This window comes from Salvelinus sp. IW2-2015, linkage group LG25, assembly GCF_002910315.2.
Source record: "Salvelinus sp. IW2-2015 linkage group LG25, ASM291031v2, whole genome shotgun sequence".
Taxonomy (NCBI): Eukaryota; Metazoa; Chordata; class Actinopteri; order Salmoniformes; family Salmonidae; genus Salvelinus; species Salvelinus sp. IW2-2015.
Window position 1 is genome coordinate 6,285,559 of NC_036865.1, and position 21,452 is coordinate 6,307,010.

The 21,452-nt window shown below is 41.8% G+C and overlaps 1 protein-coding gene across 1 annotated transcript; it reads left to right on the forward strand.

The window, feature by feature from the left end:
- The first annotated feature begins 13,521 nt into the window (after positions 1–13,521).
- On the forward strand, positions 13,522–18,921 carry LOC111951963 (zinc finger protein 518A). Its single transcript, XM_023970344.2, has 3 exons — positions 13,522–13,645; positions 14,782–17,394; positions 17,609–18,921. The coding sequence occupies exons 2-3, from the start codon at positions 14,796–14,798 to the stop codon at positions 18,370–18,372; spliced, it is 3,363 nt and encodes a 1,120-aa protein (XP_023826112.1). The 5' UTR covers positions 13,522–13,645; positions 14,782–14,795; the 3' UTR covers positions 18,373–18,921.
- Positions 18,922–21,452: the final 2,531 nt, after the last annotated feature.

A 21,452-nucleotide genomic window follows, 5' to 3' on the forward strand; every position in this document is an offset into this window, starting at 1 on the left:
AGAGGTGTATTGGCTGTTCAAATGTGTAAGGAGAAGACTCAGCATAGGAGAAATGGTTAAATACAAGTACTTGCGTGAATATGTCTTGGTCTGTTCAGCTGTCTGACCTATTGGGTGAATAAACTTGGTTTGAGCTTTACTAATCGTCTGTGAGTTTTTTACTCTTTATTTAGAACCTAACACGATCATCAAATTAGATCAGCCAGTGCATGGCTGTGGATTGACTGGATTGTTTGAATGGAATGTTAGCATATTGGCAGTTTAATTTGAAACATTTATGGAATCATTCATCTAAAACTGACTGGCTGCTAGCTAACTAACATACAGTGCAGATACAGTGCCGTGAAAATGTAAAATCAGCAAAAAAAATAAACGTCCCTTTTTCAGGACCCTGTCTTTCATAGATAATTCGTAAAAATCCAAATAACTTCACAGATCTTCATTGTAATGGGTTTAAACACTGTATCCCATGCTTGTCAATTAACCATAAACAATTAATGAACATGCACCTGTGGAACGGTCGTTAAGAGACTAACAGCTTACAGACGGTAGGCAATTAAGGTCACAGTTATGAAAACTTAGGACACTAAAGAGGCCTTTCTACTGACTCTGAAAAATACCAAAATAAAGATGCCCAGGGTGCCTGCTCATCTGTGTGAATGTGCCTTAGGCATGCTGCAAGGAGGAATGAGGACTGCAGATGTGGCCAGGGCAATAAATTGCAATGTCCATACTGTGAGACGCCTAAGACAGCAATACAGGGAGATAGGACGGACAGCTGATCATCCTTGCAGTGGCAGACCACGTGTAACAACACCTGCACAGGATCGGTACATCCGAACATCACACCTGCGGGACAGGTACAGGATGGCAACAACAACTGCCCGAGTTACACCAGGAACGCACAATCCCTCCATCAGTGCTCAGACTGCACGCAATAGGCTAAGAGAGGCTGGACTGAGGGCTTGTAGGCCTGTTGTAAGGCAGGTCCTCACCAGACATCACCGACAACAACGTCGCCTATGGGCACAAACCCACCGTCGCTGAACCCGACAGGACTGGCAAAAAGTGCTCTTCACTGACGAATCGCGGTTTTGTTTCACCTGGGTTGATGGTCGGATTCGCGTTTATCGTCGAAAGAATGAGTGTTACACCGAGGCCTGTACTCTGGAGCGGGATCGATTTGGAGGTGGAGGGTCCGTCATGGTCTGGGGCGGTGTGTCACAGCATCATCGGACTGACTTGTTTCATTGCAGGCAATCTCAACGCTGTGCGTTACAGGGAAGACATCCTCTCCCTCATTGTGTACCCTTCCCTGCAGGCACATCCAGACATAACCCTAAAGCATGACAATGCCACCAGCCATACTGCTCGTTCTTCCTGATTTCCTGCAAGACAGAATGTCAGTGTGCTGCCATGGCCAGCGAAGATCCCGAATCTCAATCCCATTGAGCCCGTCTGGGACCTGTTGGATCGGGTGTGTGAGGCTAGCGCATTTCCCCCCAGAAATGTCCGGGAACTTGCAGGTGCCTTGGTGGAAGATGGGGTAACATCTCACAGCAAGAACTGGCACATCTGGTGCAGTCCATGAGGAGGAGATGCACTGCAGTACTTAATACAGCTGGTGGCCACACCAGATACTGACTGTTACTTTTGATACTTTGTTCAGGGACAACTTATTCTATTTCTGTTAGTATAGGTCTGTTGAACTTGTTCAGTTTATGTCTCAGTTGTTGAATCTTGTTATGTTCATACAAAATATTTATACTTGTTAAGTTTGCTGAAAATAAACGCAGTTGACAGTGAGAGGACGTTTCTTCATTTGCTGAGTTTATTTGCCTCCTTTCTCTGTTTTTGTGTATTTTGGAAATTGAATGTTATCAGATCTTCATCCAAAACTTAATATTAAATAAAAGGAACATACGTGAACAAATAACACAACAATGACATATTTATTTCATAAACAAGTTATGGAACACCCAATTCCCCTGTGTGAAAAAGTAATAGCCTCCTTACACTCAATAACTCGGTTGTTCCACCTTTAACTGCAATGACTCCAACCAAACACTTCCTGTCGTTGTTGATCAGTCTCTCACATCGCTGTGAGGGAATTTTTGGCCACTCTTCCATGCAGAACTGCTGTAACTCAGCGACATTTGTGGGTTTTCAAGCATGAACTGCTCGTTTCAAGTCCTGCCACAACATCTCAATTGGGATTAGGCCTGGACTTTGACTAGGCCATTCCAAAACATAAAATGTGTTGCTTTGTAGCCATTCTCATGTAGACTTGATTATGTGTGTGTGTGTGTGTGCATCTATCAGTTACACATACATGTCAGTATATACACACACACAACAATTAGGTCACATGGGGGAGAAGGTGTTGTGCCGTGAGGTGTTGCTTTATTTAATTTTTTAAACCAAATTTGCTATTCACTTGCGCTATTTAAGATGAAAGGGATTTCCATGAACTCATGGCTCTGTATAATACTGTACGTTTCCTTGAATTTGTTCTGGACCTACTGGAGGCTATTTTCTAAATGACATCGCCGAAGTCAAGGATCGGCAGGATAATCAGTTTTAAGAGGGTATGTTTGGCAGCATGAGTGAAGGATGTTTTGTTGCGAATATAGGAAGTCGATTCTAGATTTAATTTTGGATTGGAGATGCTTCTAGACACCTAGGTATTTGTAGTTGTCCACATATTCTAAGTCAGAACCGTACAGAGTAGTGATGCTGGACGGGCGGGCAGGTGTGGGCAGCGGTCGGTTGAAGAGCATGCATTTCGTTTTACTTGCATTTAAGAGCATTTGGAGGCCACGGAAGGAGAGTGGTATGGCATTGAAGCTCGTCTGGAAGTTTGTTAACACAGTGTCCAAAGAAGGGCCAGAAGTATACAGAATGGTGTCGTCTGCATAGAGGTGGATCAGAGAATCACCAGCAGCAAGAGCGACATCATTGATGTATACAGAGAAGAGAGTCGGCCCAAGAATTGAACCCTGTGGCACCCCCATAGAGACTGCCAGAGGTCCAGAAAACAGACCATCCGATTTGACACACTGAACTCTATCTGAGAAGTAGTTGGTGAACCAGGCGAGGCAGTCATTTGAGAAACCAAGGCTATTGAGTCTGCCGATAAGAATGTTGTTATTGACAGAGTCGAAAGCCTTGGCCAGGTCGAGGAATACAGCTGCACAGTATTGTCTCTTATCGATGGCGATTATGATATTGTTTAGAACCTTGAGCGTGGCTGAGCTGCACCCATGACCAGCTCGGAAACCAGATTGCATATTGGAGAAGGTACGGTGGAATTCGAAATGGTTGGTGATCTGTTTGTTAACATGGCTTTCGAAGACCTTAGAAAGGCAGGGTAGGATAGATATAGGTCTGTAGCAGTTTGGGTCTAGAGTGTATCCCCCTTTGAAAAGGGTGATGACCGCGGCAGCTTTCCAATCTTTGGGGATCTCAGACGATATGAAAGAGAGCTTGAACAAGCTAGTAATAGGTGTTGCAAGAATTGTGGCTGATAATTTTAGAAAGAGAGGGTCCAGATTGTCTAGCCCGGCTGATTTGTAGGGGTCCAGATTTTGCAGCTCTTTCAGAACATCGGCTATCTGGATTTGGGTGGAGGAGAAATGGGGGAGGCTTGGGCAAGTTGCTGTGGGGGGTGCAGGGCTGTTGACCGGGGTAGGGGTAGCCAGGTGGAAAGCATGACCAGCTGTAGAAAAATGCTTATTGAAATTCTCAATTATTGTGGATTTATCAGTGGTGACAGTGTTTCCTAGCCTCAGTGCAGTGGGCAGCTGGGAGGAGGTGCTCTTATTCTCCATGGASTTTACAGTGTCCCAGAACTTTTTGGAGTTTGTGCTACAGGATGCAAATTTCTGTTTGAAAAACCTAGCCTTTGCTTTCCTAACTGCCTGTGTATATTGGTTCCTAACTTCCCTGAAAAGTTGCATATCGCGGGGGCTATTCGATGCTAATGCAGTATGCCACAGGATGTTTTTGTGCTGGTCAAAGGCAGTCAGGTCTGGAGTGAACAAAGGGCTATATCCGTTCCTGGTTCTACATTTTTTGAATGGGGCATGCTTATTTAAGATGGTGAGGAAAGCACTTTTAAAGAATAACCAGGCATCCTCTACTGACGGAACGAGGTCAATATCCTTCTAGGATACCTGAGCCAGGGCGATTAGAAAGGCCTGCTCGCTGAAGTGTTTTAGTGAGCGTTTGACAGCGATGAGGGGTGGTGGTTGACTGCAGACACATTATGGACGCAGGAAATGAAGCAGTGATTGCTGAGATCCTGGTTGAAGACAGCAGAGGTGTATTTGGAGGGCAGGTTGGTTAGGATGATATCTATGTTTATGGATTTGGGGTTGTACCTGGTAGGTTCATTGATCATTTGTGTGAGATTGAGGGCATCACGCTTAGATTGTAGGATGGTCTGGGTGTTAAGCATGTCCCAGTTTAGGTCACCTAACAGCACGAGCTCTGAAGATAGATGGGGGGCAATCAATTCACCAATGGGGTCTAGGGCACAGCTGGGGGCCGAAGGTGGTCTATAGCAAGTGGCAATGGTGAGAGACTTGTTTCTGGAAAGGTGGGTTTTTAAAAGTAGAAGCTCAAATTGTTTGGGCACAGACTTGGATAGTAAGACAGAACTATGCAGGCTATCTCTGCAGTAGATTACAACTCCGCCCCCTTTGACAGTTCTATCTTGTCGGAAAATGTTATAGTTAGGGCTGGAAATTTCAGGGTTTTTGGTGGCCTTCCTAAGCCACGATTCAGACACGGCTAGGACATCCGGGTTGGCAGAGTGTGCTAAAGCAGTGAATAAAACAAACTTAGGGAGTAGGCTTCTAATGTTAACATGCATGAAATCAAGGCTTTTACGGTTACAGAAGTCAACAAATGAGACCGCCTGGGGAATGGGAGTGGAGCTAGGCACTGCAGGGATTAACCTCTACATCACCAAAGGAACAGAGGAGGAGTAGGATAAGGGTATGGCTAAATGCTAAAGGCTATAAGAACTGGTCGTCTAGTACGTTCGGAACAGAGAGTAAAAGGAGCAGGTTTCTGGGCACGGTAGAATAGATTCAAGGCATAATGTACAGACAAAGGTATGGTAGGATGTGAATATAGTGGAGGTGAACCTAGGCATTGAGTGACGATGAGAGAGGTATTGTCTCTAGAGACACCATTTAAACCATGTGTGGGAGGTGGAACAAAAGGGTTAGCTAAGGCATATTGAGCAGGGCTGGAGGCTCTACAGTGATATAAGACAATACTCAGTAACCAAAACAGCAATGAACAAGGCATATTGACATTTGTGAGAGGGATGCGTAGCCGAGTGATCATAGAGGTCCAGTGAGTAGCTAGGCGAGCTGGAGACACATCGATTCAGACAGCTAGCGGGCCGGGGCTAGCAGGCTAGCAGAAGGGCCTTAGAGGGACGCCGCAACGGAAGAAGTCTGTTGTAGCCCCCTCGTGCGGTTACGTCGGCAGACCAGTTGTGATGGATCAGCAGGGCACCGTGTAGTAAAAGGGGCCAGGCCAATTGGCAAAATAGGTATAGTGGCCCAAGAAATTGGCTGATGGACCTCTTCAGCTAACAGTCCGATATGCTCTAGACAGCTAGCGGGCCGCGGCTAGCAGGCTAGCAGATGGGCATTCAGGGGACGTCGCGACGGAGGAGCCTGTTGAAAAATCATTGGTGATTTGTGTCAGTGCAATACATGTTGAGGGCCCTTCTCTATAAGCATGATGAAAGTCTGTTGTTAATTTGTTTACAGAGAAATAGCATTGCATTTGGTCAAACACAATGTTTTCCAATAGTTTACTTAGAGCTGTCAGCAAGCTGATAGGTCTGCGTTTCGAACCAGTAAAGGACGCTATAACACTCTCGGGTAGCGGCATGATTTTGGCTTCCCTCCAGGCCTGAGGACAAAGACTGTCCTTTAGGCTCAGATTAAAGATGACAGATAGGATTGGCTATAGAGTCAGCTACCATCCTCAGTAGCTTTCCATCTAAGTTGTCAATACCAGGAGGTTTGTTATTATTTATTGATGACAATAATTAAAAATATATATTTTTAAAATACTTTAAAGTATTACTTAAGTAGTGTTTTGGGTATCTGTACTTTACTTTTTATATTTTTGACTACTTTTACTTTTACTCCACTACATTCCTAAAGAAAATAATGTACTTTTTACTCCTTACATTTTCCCTGACACTCCTTACATTTCCTTAAATTTTCCGACACATTTTCCCTTATATTTTCCCTGACACACATTTTTTATGCTTAGCGGGAAAGGAAAATGGTCTAATTCACACACTCATCAAGAGAACATACCTGGTCATCCCTTCTGCCTTTGATCTGGCAGACTCACACAAATGCTTTGTTCGTAAATTATGTCTGACTGTTGAAGTGTACCCCTGGCTATCCGTAAATTAATATAAGGAATTTGAAATGATTTATACTTTTACTTTTGATACTTAAGTATATTTTAGCGATGACATTTACTTTTGATACTTAAGTATATTTAAAACCAAATACTTTTAGACTTTTTCTCAAGTAGTATTTTACTGGGTGACTTTCACTTTCACTTGAGTAATTTTCTTTGAAGGTATCTTTACTTTTACTCAAGAATGACAAATTGTGTACTTTTTCCCCCACTGCTTCTCCCACACTAACTTTACAGAATTCAAACTTATAATGCTTTTCTTTTATTATTTCTTTTTTTTATGCATGGGAACGATGGCTCAATGTTGGCATTTCCTGCCTAAGTTTCCCAACTTTGCCAATTAAGTAATCATTAAAATAATTGGCAACATCAAATGGTTTTGTGATGAATAAGCCATCTGATTCAATGAAAGATGGAGTTGAATTTGTCTTTCTGCCCATAATTTAATTTAAAGTACTCTAAAGTTTTTTTTTACCTTTCATTCTTTATACGGTATCATTGATCTTGGCTTCATAATACAGTTTATTTTTCTTTTTGGTGAGTTTATTCACATAATTTCTCAATTTGCAGTAAGTCAGCCAGTCAGATGTGCAGCTAGACTTATTAGCCACTTCTTTTGCCCCATCTCTTTCAACCATACAGTTTTTCAATTCCTCATCAACCCATGAAGCCTTAACAGTCAGTTTCTTAACAGGTGCATGTTTAACAAACATTGGAAGAAACAATTTCATAAATGCATTAAGTGCAGCGTCTGGATGCTTCTTATTAATCAATGTGCTATACTCGGCCTTGTCTCAGGATGATACGTTGGTGGTTGAAGATATCCCTCTAGTGGTGTGGGGGCTGTGCTTTGGCAAAGTGGGTGGGGTTATATCCTGCCTGTTTGGCCCTGTCTGGGGGTATCGTCGGATGGGGCCACAGTGTCTCCCGACCCCTCCTGTCTTAGCCTCCAGTATTTATGCTCCAGTAGTTTATGTGTCGGGGGGCTAGGGTCAGTCTGTTATATCTGGAGTATTTCTCCTGTCTTATCTGATGTCCTGTGTGAATTTAAGTATGCTCTCCCTAAAGAAAAAGCTTTAGATGTGCCAGGTGAACCTGCAACCACAACTCTTCAATAACACTCGAGATAAGATCTTCTCTAAGAATTACATGGTTCTGAATATATGCAGCAACATCTCCCCCATAAGCATTCCTGTCTCTTCTATAGATGTTACATCCTTGTATGGCTACTGCTGTATCATCAAATTAATTATCTAAGTGAGTCTCAGAAATGGCTAATATATGAATGTTATCTGATGTTAGCAAGTTATTGATTTCCTGAACCTTATTTCTAAGGCTACGAATATTAATATGGGCTATTTCCAGCCCTTTCCTGGGTAGCTGATCAGAGATAGACATAATATGGAAAACAGCAAACAAAGCAAGATAAAAAAATATACACTCAGCAGTCCATTAATCAGTTGGTGTGTGTAAGTATATGTGTGTGCTGCGGGGTTGATGCTACGAACCCATAGACTTGGCTCTCTCATCCCTTCCAGGCTTTTGGGAGGGAGGGTGGACAATGCTTACATTCGCTATGACAGGCTCAATGTCCCCACGCGCTCTGGCATCTTTCATGGCAGGGAGTTCTTTCCTCTTCTGGGGCACAGCTTCAGGATAGTCCTCGTTGAGGAAGATGTACATTCCTCTCAAGTTCTTGGCTCTTTCCAGAACAGCTACCTTGTCCTTGAACCTCAGGAACTTGACTACTATTGGCCTGGGCATGTTACCCTGGCCGGTGGTGGGTTTTCCAGTCCTGTGGGCACGCTCAACCTCAATCTTCTTGTGGTCCATCTTCAGTTTCTCCGAGATCATTTACCTCACTTTCTCCTCAGACTACGTCCAGGTCTCATGTGGAGATTCTGCAATTCCATCCACAACCATGTTGTTCCACCTTGATTGTCCATCGAGATAATCTGATTTCTCCATCATTGTTATCATCGATTCACATACAGTACTGATGTCCTCTGACAGGTTGCTGTCATCTTGCCATTCTCCATTTTAAACTCATTGAGCTGACCATGGGAGAACTGCAAACTGTTCTTCAGGTCCTGGACCTCTCTGGTCAGGTCGTCCATTCTTTTATCAGTTGATGCCGACAGTATTTGGACACAACACTTGAAGCTATTTTCTTGTTGTTCTAACAACTGCTTGTAGAACTCTTTTTGTTAATTTAAAAGATCCAGGTTTAAAGGATTTTGGGTTTTATCATGGCAGCAACATAGGTTACGCTGTTACTCCTCGCAGTTCCAGACAGGGCAGGTCGCAGGGAATATTGGAAATAACAAAACAGAAGGGATCTAGACAGCCACAAGCCCGGGATAATCCGCGGCCCCAGCCACAACGGCTAACCGCGTCGCGGGCTTCGTTCAAGCCCTCAAGAAAACCCTGCTAGCTTGACAGGCAGCTTGATAGGCAACTAGCTAGCAGCAAGGCTAGCTGCTATGCCAAGCAGCTGCTCAGATCCGGCCTTGGTCAGCAGGATCACTGGAAAGATAGTAGGGGCAACTGATACCAACCGCATCGCGGGATCCAAACTCCAAAAGTAGTTAGTTAGTCACCAAACCTTTTCAAAAGACTTTCAAAACATTCCAAAACAATAAACTTTTCAAAACAACAAACCAAGTTCTCCCTCTTTCCACGTTCCGTTGGTATGAGGTTCTTACTGTGGAATGCAGTGTTTGGTTTTCACCAGGCATAATTGGATCTATGTCGTGCAAAAAGATGACTCAAGTTTGCCAAAAAGCACCTGGAAGCACCTGGATGATCATCAAGAGTCTTGGAAGAATGTTCTATCGACAGATGATTCAAAAGTACAAATGGGTCACATTATGCCTGGTAAAAACTTAACACTGCATTCAACAATAAGAACTTCATACCAACGGTCAAGCATGGTGGTGGTAGTGTGATGGTTTGGGGATGCTTTGCTGCCTCAGGACCTGGACGACTTGCCTAATAGAAGTAACCATGAATTCTGCTCTGTATCAGAGAATTCTACAGGAGAATGTCAGGCCACCCGTCTGTGAGCTGAATCAGAAGCAGAAGCACAGCTGGGTCATGCAGCAAGACAATGATCCAAAACACATAATCAAGTCTACATGAAAATGTCTATAAAGCAAAAAAAAAAATCGAAGTCCAGACCTAATCGCAATTGATATGTTGTGGCAGGACTTGAAACGAGCAGTTCATGCTTGAAAACCCACAAATGTTGCGGAGTTACAGCAGTTCTGCATGGAAGAGTGGGCCAAAATTCCTCCACAGCAACATGAGAGACTGATCAACAGCTACTGGATGTGTTTGGCTGGAGTCATTGCAGCTAAAGGTGGCACAACCGGTTATTGAGTGTAAGGGGACAATTACTTTTTCACACAGGGGCATTGGGTGTTGCATAAATGAAATAAGTATGTAATTGATGTGTTATTTGTTCATTCATGTTCCCTTTATCTAATATTAGGTTTTGGTAGAAGATCTAATAACATTCAGTATCAAAAATATGCAAAAGTGTAGAAAATGTGAAAGGGAGCAAATCATTTTTCACAGCACTATACATTCTTCAAATTCATTATTTTACACAATATCTTATCACAGCACTGGCAAACCATGGTTGACCAATTCCCTGATCAAAATGGCTGACCTTCATACCATTATAAGAAGGTTCATGTCCATTCTACAATTCTAATTCCTAATTCTGAGTGTGACCTGCAGAGCCAGAAGGATGGGCTGATGTCTGTCCCCCTAGCGACCAACCAGTGGCCAATGTCATAGATGTGAAGGGCCAATGTACGACCCCCTAGCCTGCTAGGCTCCTGCCGGTGGAGGGACACCTACTGAAGAGTCAGAAAGTTTGTCTCTGAGAGGGCTGTAGATTGACATGTGCAAGTGCAATGGTAAGGTGTGAGTGTCAGGGTATTTTCCAACATCTATAAATCTCTTTAGTGCTGCCACTTACCTGCATGTAGAGAGCATGTCTAAGGCTGGACACAGTGGTTGTCTGGTACATTAGTCCCCATTGACTGGTGTTCACCCGTGTTCCCATTATCAAACAGTTGGGAGAAAAGGCTGCTTTTGAGTGTTGACAGATAAAAGGCTATAGATCTTCTGAGTGGCAGCGGTGTGACGAATCTTCAGAGGTGTACGGACAATTAGGAGTATGAAACTAGGGTATTTGGTGCAGTGTGTGAAATGTTGATAGAGTCACTGGCAGGGAATTCATGACATGCAGTGGCTCATGAGATTTAAAGGGCGACTGCACTTCCTGATTTGGTCTCATTTTAGATTTGGTTCATTAAGAAATGCTAGCGGCCATGACTGAATTCAAACGTGAGTTGGCTTGGGGGTGTGGTTTGATGTGCGTGTCGCTTGTGTGTGTTCGCAGGTGGGAAGAGTTAGCAAAATTATTTCGCCAATAAGCTTCAGCCGGCTCCTGTGCACACGTGGCAAAGTTGGTTCGACTTTGGATAGTCTATCTCTGGGGATAGTTAGGGAACATTAATAAATTACACAATGTAAATGGGACAATATTTTCATGTTGCCCTACTTTTTCTTTTCTCATTATATACGTATATCAATGATGTCGCTCTTACTGCTGGTGATTCTCTGATTCACCTCTACGCAGACGACACCATTCTGTATACATCTGGCCCTTCTTTGGACACAATGCTAACAAACCTCCAAACGAGCTTCAATGCCATGCAACACTCCTTCCGTGGCCTCCAACTGCTTTTAAGTACATGCTTTTCAACCGATTGCTGCCCGCACCCGCCCGCACATCTATCACTCCAGTGTTAATGCTAAATTGTAATTATTTTGCCTCTATGGCCTATTTATTGCCTTACCTCCCTACTCTTCTACATTTGCACACACTGTATTTATATATTTTTCTATTGTGTTATTGACTGTACATTTGTTTATCCCATGTGTAACTCTGTGCTGTTGTTTTTGTCGCACTGCTTTGCTTTATCTTGGCCAGGTCGCAGTTGTAAATTAGAACTTGTTCTCAACTGGCCTACCTGGTTAAATAAAGTTGAAAAAAATTAAATAAAATGCTTTCAATATTTCAGCATTGTTCACACCCTCTTTAGCCTCATCCCCACCCATCTCTTTAAGAGTTCAATTACATTTTGTAGCTATCAGACTTGACATCAGCCCCCCAGACCTCCTTACAGCAAAAAATACGAGAACATTTTCAATAAATATGCATGTGTTTGTCTGATTTGGACACAGATTATACCAAACAAATGGGCTGCTCAATATGCATCGGTTGGCATATGCCTATTGGTTGTCCGTGTCCGACAAAGGGGAGGGGGGGGGGGGGTCCTTCATGTACTTTCTTGCACCATGTGTTTGAAACAATATATGGAAAGGATTCAAAGGGTGAAAAGACAAGTTAATTTACATTTATTTGACACACAATATTATTTTTTGAAATAAACCTATTTCTATGATGTATTTTAGTCTGTGCCAATTGAGTAAGTCTCACACAAATACCATCTTTCTGTAGATATAAAGGTTTACTAGTCCTCATGGCCCTCTCTGTACTGACTTTTATCCGGGCATAGCAAATACAGAATAGGCGAAAGATCGCTCCAAGCTGGTCAGCTGAATTAAAAAGAGAGGGACAACAATGTTACAGCCGAAAACCCAGCACAGACTATAAGACTTTTTGAAAACCTACTGAGTCATTTTGGTAACACCTGCACATATAATGCATCATGATGTGGTTATTATGCACTGTAAGACTTGTCTTATAATGGCTTATTATAATTTCATAATTATCCTCAGTTTAAAATGTCCTACATAGAGACAACTTATTATAAACCTTAGGGTATTATAAGATATTATAACTCCTCATACATGTATGTGACAAATAATAAAGCATTACTATAGGATTTAGGTAAAGTATTACCATAATTTCAAGCAGCTAAATGAATGTCTTCACAGATTTCAAAAGAAGACTTTTGAAAATATTTCAATTAGCGCTGTACCCCAAACATGTCTTTAACCCAAATCCCTGATCTGTTAGTCCAACACCCTTTCCATTGCCCATAGCAGCAAAGGACATGGGCATGTACCCTCCTGCTTCCTCTATCCAGAACCTCTGGTCTCTCATGTACCTTTATCAGCAGGCTTCTATGGTCTGATTGAGGCACCATCCCACCCCTGACACCAGTGTAGCAAAGTTTAAAGAGGCAATCTGTGACTGCTCCATCCGTTTTTTGAATATTAAATGAATAATACCGGCCCATTGATTCTTGTAGAATATGACTTATAAATGCCTCATGACCTTAGTTAAACTGTCGTACCCCATCAGAACCTGAAATATAAGCTTATTTTACTCCATTGTCTGTAAACAATGAAATTGTAAACAAACACTGTATAGCCTCAAAACACGGTTAACACTATCATTTTGATATCCTGCATGATCTGTCCTTGCATCCATAGCTCTATCTATGAATTTGAGAGTGGTTACATTTCTCCAACCCCCCACAAAAGTGCCCACTTTGTTATTATTTGAAATGCAGATTGCCCCTTTAAGGTGGTCAAAAGGGAATTATGCAATTCCTTGTTTACTAACAAATATATTACCCAAAAATACTATCACATACAAGTGAACATTTACCGAGCATTAATGACCTCAAATTGTATTATTATTATTTTAATGGGTGCAATCTCCCATTTTTTTTTGCTTTGCATAATAATATTTTCAATGACAGCACAAAACACCAGGAAGAGATGGGCCATATCATCCTGTTCAGTGAACAGTAGGCTATTTGGAGAGACAAAGGAAGTGTAGCTTAATCTTGTTATGACTCCCTCGAACAGTAATAACACTGGTATAAACTAATGGAGGGCACGTGTCTCAAAGTTAAAGTAAAAAAAATACTATATCGACTCGCCATATAATAAAACACGCGTGGATAGTCGACTTCGGACGTATCTCTGTCATGTCGGCTAAAAGCGGTACATGAGCCATTATTCATCCGTTCTGGTACTCAGCTGAAGAGCTTTCCTGTGCGTAATCCCCGGATGAAGCTGTCATGGCTGCCATTCGCTGAGCTGTCAAGTCTACAAAAGAAAAAACCAAACGAAGTCTCGAATTATACATCGACGTAGTCCAATTGTATCGGAGCTTTACTCTGCGGTAAATATATTTCGGTTCACATACATTGATTATATTAACTTTTTGTCATGCATTTTTTCTTTCTACTTTCTCACATGAGCTGTTTATGTATATTTCATTCAAATCAATCAACTGGCACGTCAGCCAGCCGTCCAAAAGCTCATACTTCACAGTAAATGTTTTACCAGGCAGTGAGGCAAAGGTGATGATGAGTGATCGTCGAAGCAATATATGAATTGCTTTAAAACAAATTAACGCGTTTGTTTGTAACATGTTAATGAAGCTTCTCAGTCAGTTTGTTTTGGTCAAGCCAAACAGCACAACAGAAATGGCTGACAGCTTTGGTCTAATGCAAAGTTAACAGTAACATTCCGTAATAACCTTTCTTTAGCGGCAAGCAATCAATTTAGCGTTGAATATTTTCTTCTATTGAGACCCATAGGTAACAGGTGGGCTTGTTTACCTGTTTTAAATGCAAGTTTGGTCAGATTTTGTGAATTGTAGCAAGTCCTTTGGTCAGTCACACTGAGAAACCTGCATGGCACATCATTTGAGTAAACAATAGCCTGAAGTCTCAAATGTAAATAGGCTACATTGAATCTGCAACAGGTGGATCAGGTTTATCCATGATGTGGGTTGTGAGATCATGCACTACACTGGCAATTAGTCACACAGGTAGGCTACAGAGCAGTTTTGAATTGAGAATATTGCTAGTTACTAGCCTTACAGTGAAGACTACTGCACTATAGATTTTTCATGTATTGTCTGTGGTAAGAACAAAGGCAAACACAACATCATTCTAGTTGATATACTTGATTACAGATCAGGATAATTTGATGACCATTTCAAACATGCATCCTAATATGTTATTTTCTCAGGTCTGGTCTCTATGTGGGCTGTAGATTGTAGATTCTGAGGGGACATTTGCCGTCTTTGACGGTTGCCAGTTTACAGACCAGGAGATTGTTGAGTTTGGTGAAAATGTTTTGTGCTGTGCTATTTAGTCATCTTCTTTCAAAAAGATGAAGCCAAGTTAAATCAATATTGTTGACTGTATATGTGAAAAGGTTTTTACAATGAGGTCACAGGTTCATTGTCTATAATGAATTGCTGGCTTGCAAATCAATTGTCGATTGTTTATTTTACATCTGTTACAGGGGCCTGAATTGACATGGATCCAGCACATGCTGAAGTAGATGTCCCTGCTGGAGGTAATATTAAAGTTCTCGATGATGAGGACAAAAATTGGCACAAACGACTCCGTCTCAGGAAAGCTGCTGTTCAGCCCCCAACTATGCAAAGAGAAGATAAGCATGGGCCGAAGAAGATAGAGGACAAGGAGAAAAGCACAGAGCAGAGGTATTTGAAGAAGATACCCCTTAAAACACAAAAGAGTCAACATGTGACAAAGGTTTATGGAAATATACTTAGGTTTAGATGTTTTGAATGCAACGGCAGTACAGAATTTAGCCCTAATGACTTACTGAGGCACTTTCAGGAAACTCACCCAGGAAGCCAACCAATCTTTCCTTGTGACATGTGCAGTTTTATTACACAGGAATTCTCCCACCTTCAAGTTCACCAATTAGGTCACAGAGACACTTTTGTCAGCTGCAACATATGCAATGACAATGTCCAGCACACTCTCTTGCAGCTCACCACACATTTAAACACGCACCACAGCTTGAATGGCCACTACTCTTGCGAGAAGTGCAAGTTCTCCACAAGAGATGTAGGAGCATTTTTGGAGCATATGTATCTACATAACATGGTGCCGCAAGCAGGTGGCATGGCTGATCATTCAAATCCTGCTGACCAAGATTTGCAGAGACATTTCATGGCCAAAACAGCACAATTCCCCTTCAGTTGTCAGTTCTGTGACTATATAGCGCATCGAAAAGATATCATCACAAAGCACATGGCCACCATCCATGGTAAAGCGACTAGCCAAAAAAACAAGCTGAAAATGAAAGAGGTTGGTCCTAAAACAGTAGGTAATTCATCATCAAGACTGAAGCACGTGGTGACAAGGAGTACAGTGAGGGAAAATAACTGGATGTCACAAGGCTGTCTTTCTCTGTCGGGGGAAGGATTCCTGGATAAATATTGCAGACTGTCAAATCCAGAGAGGGCTTTGGAGGAGACCCAGCAATTTTTAGAGAAGTCTGTGCCTGCTGAAGCTCTTAAGACTGTACTTTCAAATGTACCCAAAGCCATCACTTCCTTTTCAAACTCTGACAACTGCATGATATCCAACCCTGGATTCCCAAACACAGGCAAGGACCTCACTGTCCTCATGCTCAAGAACAAGATTTCAGTTCCTCCGAATGGCACTACTGAAGCAATTGCTTTCAAAATGGTGGAAGGCAAAAAAGATTTGGTTCTCAAGGTTACACCATCAGCAAAGCAAGAGACCTCTGACACAACAAAGGCGTCATTGTGTGTCACTGAGCAGGAATCAGAGAATATTGCTTCTCAAACTAGTGCTGGGGACTCCAATGCAAATGGATGCCAATCAAATTCAAGTATCCCTCCAAAGACCAAGCCACCCAGTTGTCCAGGATCATTCTTGACACCAAATGATGTTGCCACTATTTCAACCCTAAACGAGCTAGTAAAATATGACCAAACTCAAGAAAATAGAGAGAACCAGGAAACAAGGGTTGGCCAAGTGCACAGAAATGATGCAGAACCCAACGATGTGAATCACTGTGAAGATACGGCAGAGGAAATCAAGATGTCGAAGTTGCCAAAGGAGAAAAGTAAAAAAGAGCAACAATCCTTTCCTGAAGCTCTGTGCTCTTCCAAGACTATGGGGGACAAAAAAAGGGTGAGAAAGAAAGTGGTCGGCCCTAAAACTGTGGAGAAAAAATCATCACCAACATTAAAGCTCCTCCTGAAGAAGAACCCAGTTAAGGAAATGCAGTGGATGCCACAAGGTGCTCTTCCCCTGTTGGGACGAGGTTTGCTGAATGATTACCACAGACTAGAGCACCCACAGAAAACTTTGGAGAAGACGCAGCAATTTCTTAAAAGAGCACTGTCAGCTGAAAATGGCAAAAAGAAACAGTCCAAATGTCCCAAGACTGACCAGAAACAGAACTCCAAAGTGGTCACTAGGTCGTCAAAGTCAGGGGGAGGCCTAATTCCAAACCCTGGGCATTTCAGCCCCAGAGGTAACAACCTTAGTGCCCTCATGGTAAAAAATAAGATTTTAGTTCCTCCCAATTGCACTACAGAGGCCATGGGTTTAAAAATGGTGGATGGCAAAAAACATTTGGTTCTTAAGGTTATACCATCAGCAATGCAAGAGACCTCTGACAAAACAAAGGCATCCTTACATTCCATTGAGACCAATGAAGACAACACCACATCTAAAACTTGCACTACGAGCCAGAACAGTTTAGTCGTTGTTGATAAAAGCCAGCCAAATTTGAAAATCGCTCCAAGCACCCCAACAAACAGTAGCCTAGAATATAATTTCGAAAATGCGGAGCTTCCAAACACTGATGTCAGTTCTGAAAACACAGAAGGGATGAACAATGGCATGAATTCTCATGTCCTGGATGGCCAAGATTGTCCAAGGGTAGGCTTACCTCATGTATCTAATGGAGCCAAATCAGCTGGAAATGATTTGGGCCAGATGACGGAGGAGAAGTTGGAGGCTGTGAACTATAACCAGCCTGACCAGGAAGGGCTTGGAACTACAGAAGCTCAGGTCATCATGATGTCTCCCTCCCCCATACTCCATTTCCTTACTTCCCCACAAGGTAATCAAAACTATCTTACTGAAATGTATAAAACCTGATTTGTTAAATGTATTTCCAAATATTTACTTCTCATTACCTGTCGTGCATGACTCTGTCCATGCCACTCTATGCTTTATTGATAGACAATAACTTGAGTCAACATTCTTGTAGCAGTTTTACTTCCCTTTTTTACTGGACTAATTGTGCTTTGTTCTCGTGTTGAATATTTCAACAGGTATAACAGACTTGTCAGAGAATCCGGTCGAAACTCCAGACATTTGTTTTCAGGACGTTCCTCCCAATACCATGCTAAGAGATGTAGGACAACAGGAGGGCTCTGACAGGATTTGCCTCTCACCACAGACAAATGAACAGACAGTTAAAGGAAAGAGGAAGAGCGAGCCGTCCACAGAAGACTCTCCCGAGCCCCTCTCAAAAGCCTTCAGGAAAGTTGTGGGAGAAGAAGAGGCCTCACCAGCAGCCGTGCATCACTGGGAGCCAGGCCCTCGAGATGTGGAGAGGACCCTGAAGCTATTGCCATTAAGTCCCACTCAACTCATTACACGTCCAAGAGGAGACCAGCCTGTTGTAGTGCTAAATCACCCAGACACAGACATTCCCGAGGTCACAAATATAATGGAAACAGTCCACAGGTACAAAGGAGAGGTCCAAAAAGTAGTGCTGTCTCGAAAAACATTGAAGGTCCTTGCAGCCATGGGTTGTGATATGTTTAGGGCAAATGCCCCGGCGATTGAGCGCGTGTGCCCTGAGAGCAGAGTGAAAGAGAGATTCATCTTGAAAATGAAGCTGAAAAAGATGAGCAGAAAGAAGTACAAAGTGGTGAACGCAATCCCGCGCAGCACTGAGCCTTTATTAAGATTTAGCTGCTGGTTTTGTGGCCGAGTCTTCAGTGATCAGGAGGTCTGGATTGGTCATGGCCAGCGCCATCTGATGGAATCTACTAGAGAGTGGGGGAAGCTGGAAAGTGAAAAGTCATAAATGTCACCTACACTGGATACAAAGTTGAGAAAGGTGCTCTTGTACAAAAGCAATGGACAGAAAAGATGCTAGATGGAAATTATCTTAATTTATTAGAGAAATATGTTGCTAATAAGGACTTAATAAGTGTCCAAAATCAATATAACTTAATGTGAGTTCTTCCAAAGTACAGGCCTCTAATAATAGGGCTCTAGTAATTTTTGCATTTTCCGTTGCGCAAATCGAAGTATTTAATTTGAAACCCACTTATGTTTCAGTGCTATCATTGTTTTAGATTGGATGCAATCTATTTGTCGTTTCAGTTATGTCTAGCCAAGATGCAATGCTATTTAAGTTGACCAAAGTACACTGTCATAAGGCATTTTTCACAGAACACTGTAATTAGGACACAAATTAGGCACACTCAGAAGCTCTAAACATGAAAATGTAATGTTATACGGGTATGCATAGTGTGTGTGCTAAGATGATTCATTTGGGAGGGGATGGCAGGTTTCCTTTGTTACTAGGCTATACCAACATTGTTTAAAAATATATTTTATGTTTATTTCTGATTTTGCAGATGTACACTGTTTTCTTTTTTTTCTGTGATTGGCCATGAGTGAATGTGTTTGTTTTGTTTGTATGCACATAGTACTTACCAAAAATATGAATGGTTTCAAATCTAGTAATTTTGTTAAGTTAGTCTGAGCTAGTAGCAGGAGTAGTCCAAAGAATATACATTTTTATAATATTGTATAGGATGGCTGACTGATGCCATTTGTGCATATAATTGAAATTACAATCTGTTTTTTAATTGCACTATGAACTGACAGTGAATATTTCTTTCCATTACTTCACTTTATGAATCTTATGACAGTCTTGATATGCATGTTCTTGCATGTATCCTTATGTTCTGATGATCTCACAGTATCCATGGCAAGGGATACTTTTACAGTAGTTAGTCAGCCCAGGTCAAGGCCCAAATCACAAATACATGTAGCACATCTTTCTGAGCATACCCTTTCTTCTAGTCACCCATCATTTATTTCTTCAGATCAACAGAAAATAACTGGTTTGTAGTAGTATTGAGAAGTCGGAGAAAGAAGTACAATTCTGACCTAGAAAACATTTGTTTTTCACCAAGTGCCTGACATTTTCTGTTCCACGATGAATATGTATTTATCTTGACACACACCTGGTAGAATTATGTGTTGAACAGATCAATAAATACGAATAGTTTGAAAATATATGTGTGATTATTGAACATATACAGGTGTAGGATCTTAGTTTTTCTCGATTGATAAGACACTTTTAATTAAACTGGGGTCCACTTGATCTCCATCAACCTAATGAGCACAACAGTATTATTTGGTGTAAAACTGTGAGTCATTTCTCATTGCTTTCACACACAATGCAAATGCTAAGCACATTTTTGCAAAGCAGTAAACACAACTCTTTACAAAATACTCTAAACTCAGTTGAGTAAATGATGACAAACAAAATTAAACATTTGGTCACAGCTGATACAAATTACTCACATGAATGTGAACCTGTGTGCAAAACATATTTGCTAAATTGTTCAATCAGCAATCAGGCCTTATTCATGACTAAAAGAGTCCACCTGTTTGAAAGAATTTATTGGGACGTTGTGCAATGATTGATTGATATAACTTTTCATTAGATGACAAGTTGTATGTTTTGATGTACAGTTGAAGTCGGAAGTTTACATACACCTCAGCCAAATACATTTCAACTCAGTTTCTCACAATTCCTGACATTTAATCAGAGTAAAGATTCCCTGTTTTAGGTCAGTTAGGATCACCACTTTATTTTAAGAATGTGAAATGTCAGAATAATAGTAGAGAGAATGATTTATTTCAGCTTTTGTTGTCTTTCATCACATTCCCAGTGGGTCAGAAGTTTACATACACTGAATTAGTATTTGGTAGCATTGCCTTTAAATTGTTTAACTTGGGTCAAACGTTTCGGGTAGCCTTCCACAAGCTTCCCACAATAAGTTGGGTGAATTTTGGCCCATTCCTCCTGACGAGCTGGTGTTACTGGGTCAGGTTTGTCGGCCTCCTTGCTCGTGCACACTTTTTCAGTTCAGTTCTGCCCACAATTTACTATAGGATTGAGGTCAGGGCTTTGTGATGGCCACTCCAATATTTTGACTTTGTTGTCCTTAAGCCATTTTGCCACAACTTTGGAAGTGTGCTTGGGGGTCATTTGGAAGACCCATTTGCAACCAAGCTGTAACTTCCTGACTGATGTCTTGCGATGTTACTTCAATATATCCACATAATTTTCCTCCTCATGATGCCATCTATTTTGTGAAGTGCACCAGTCCCTCCTGCAGCAAAGCACCCCCACAACATGATGCTGTCACCCCCATGCTTCACGGTTGGGATGGTGTTTTTTGGCTTGCAAGCCTCTCCCTTTTTCCTCCAAACGTAACGATGGTCATTATGGCCAAACAGTTCTATTTTTGTTTCATCAGAAGGACATTTCTCCAAAATTACTTTTTGTCCCCATGTGCAGTTGCAAACCGTAGTCTGGCTTTTTTATGGCGGTTTTGGAGCAGTGGCTTCTTCCTTGCTGAGCGGCCTTTCAGGTTATGTCGAAATAGGACTCGTTTTACAGTGGATATAGATACTTTTGTACCTGTTTCCTCCAGCATCTTTACAAGGTCCTTTGCTGTTGTTCTGGGATTGATTTGCACTTTTCGCACCAAAGTACGTTCATCTCTAGGAGACAGAACGCGTCTCCTTCCTGAGCGGTATGACCGCCTGTCTCTTATACACATCTAGATGTGTATAAGAGACAGCTTGTGGAGGTCTACAATTTATTTTCTGAGGTCTTGGCTGATTTCTTTTGATTTTCCCATGATGTCAAGCAAAGAGGCACTGCGTTTGAAGGTAGGCCTTGAAATACATCCACAAGTACACCTCCAATTGACTCAAATTATGTCAATTAGCCTATCAGAAGCTTCTAAAGCCATGACATAATTTTCTGGAATTTTCCAAGCTGTTTGAAAGGCACAGTCAACTTAGTTGGAATTTTATGATCCATTGGAATTGTGATACAGTGAGTTATAAGTG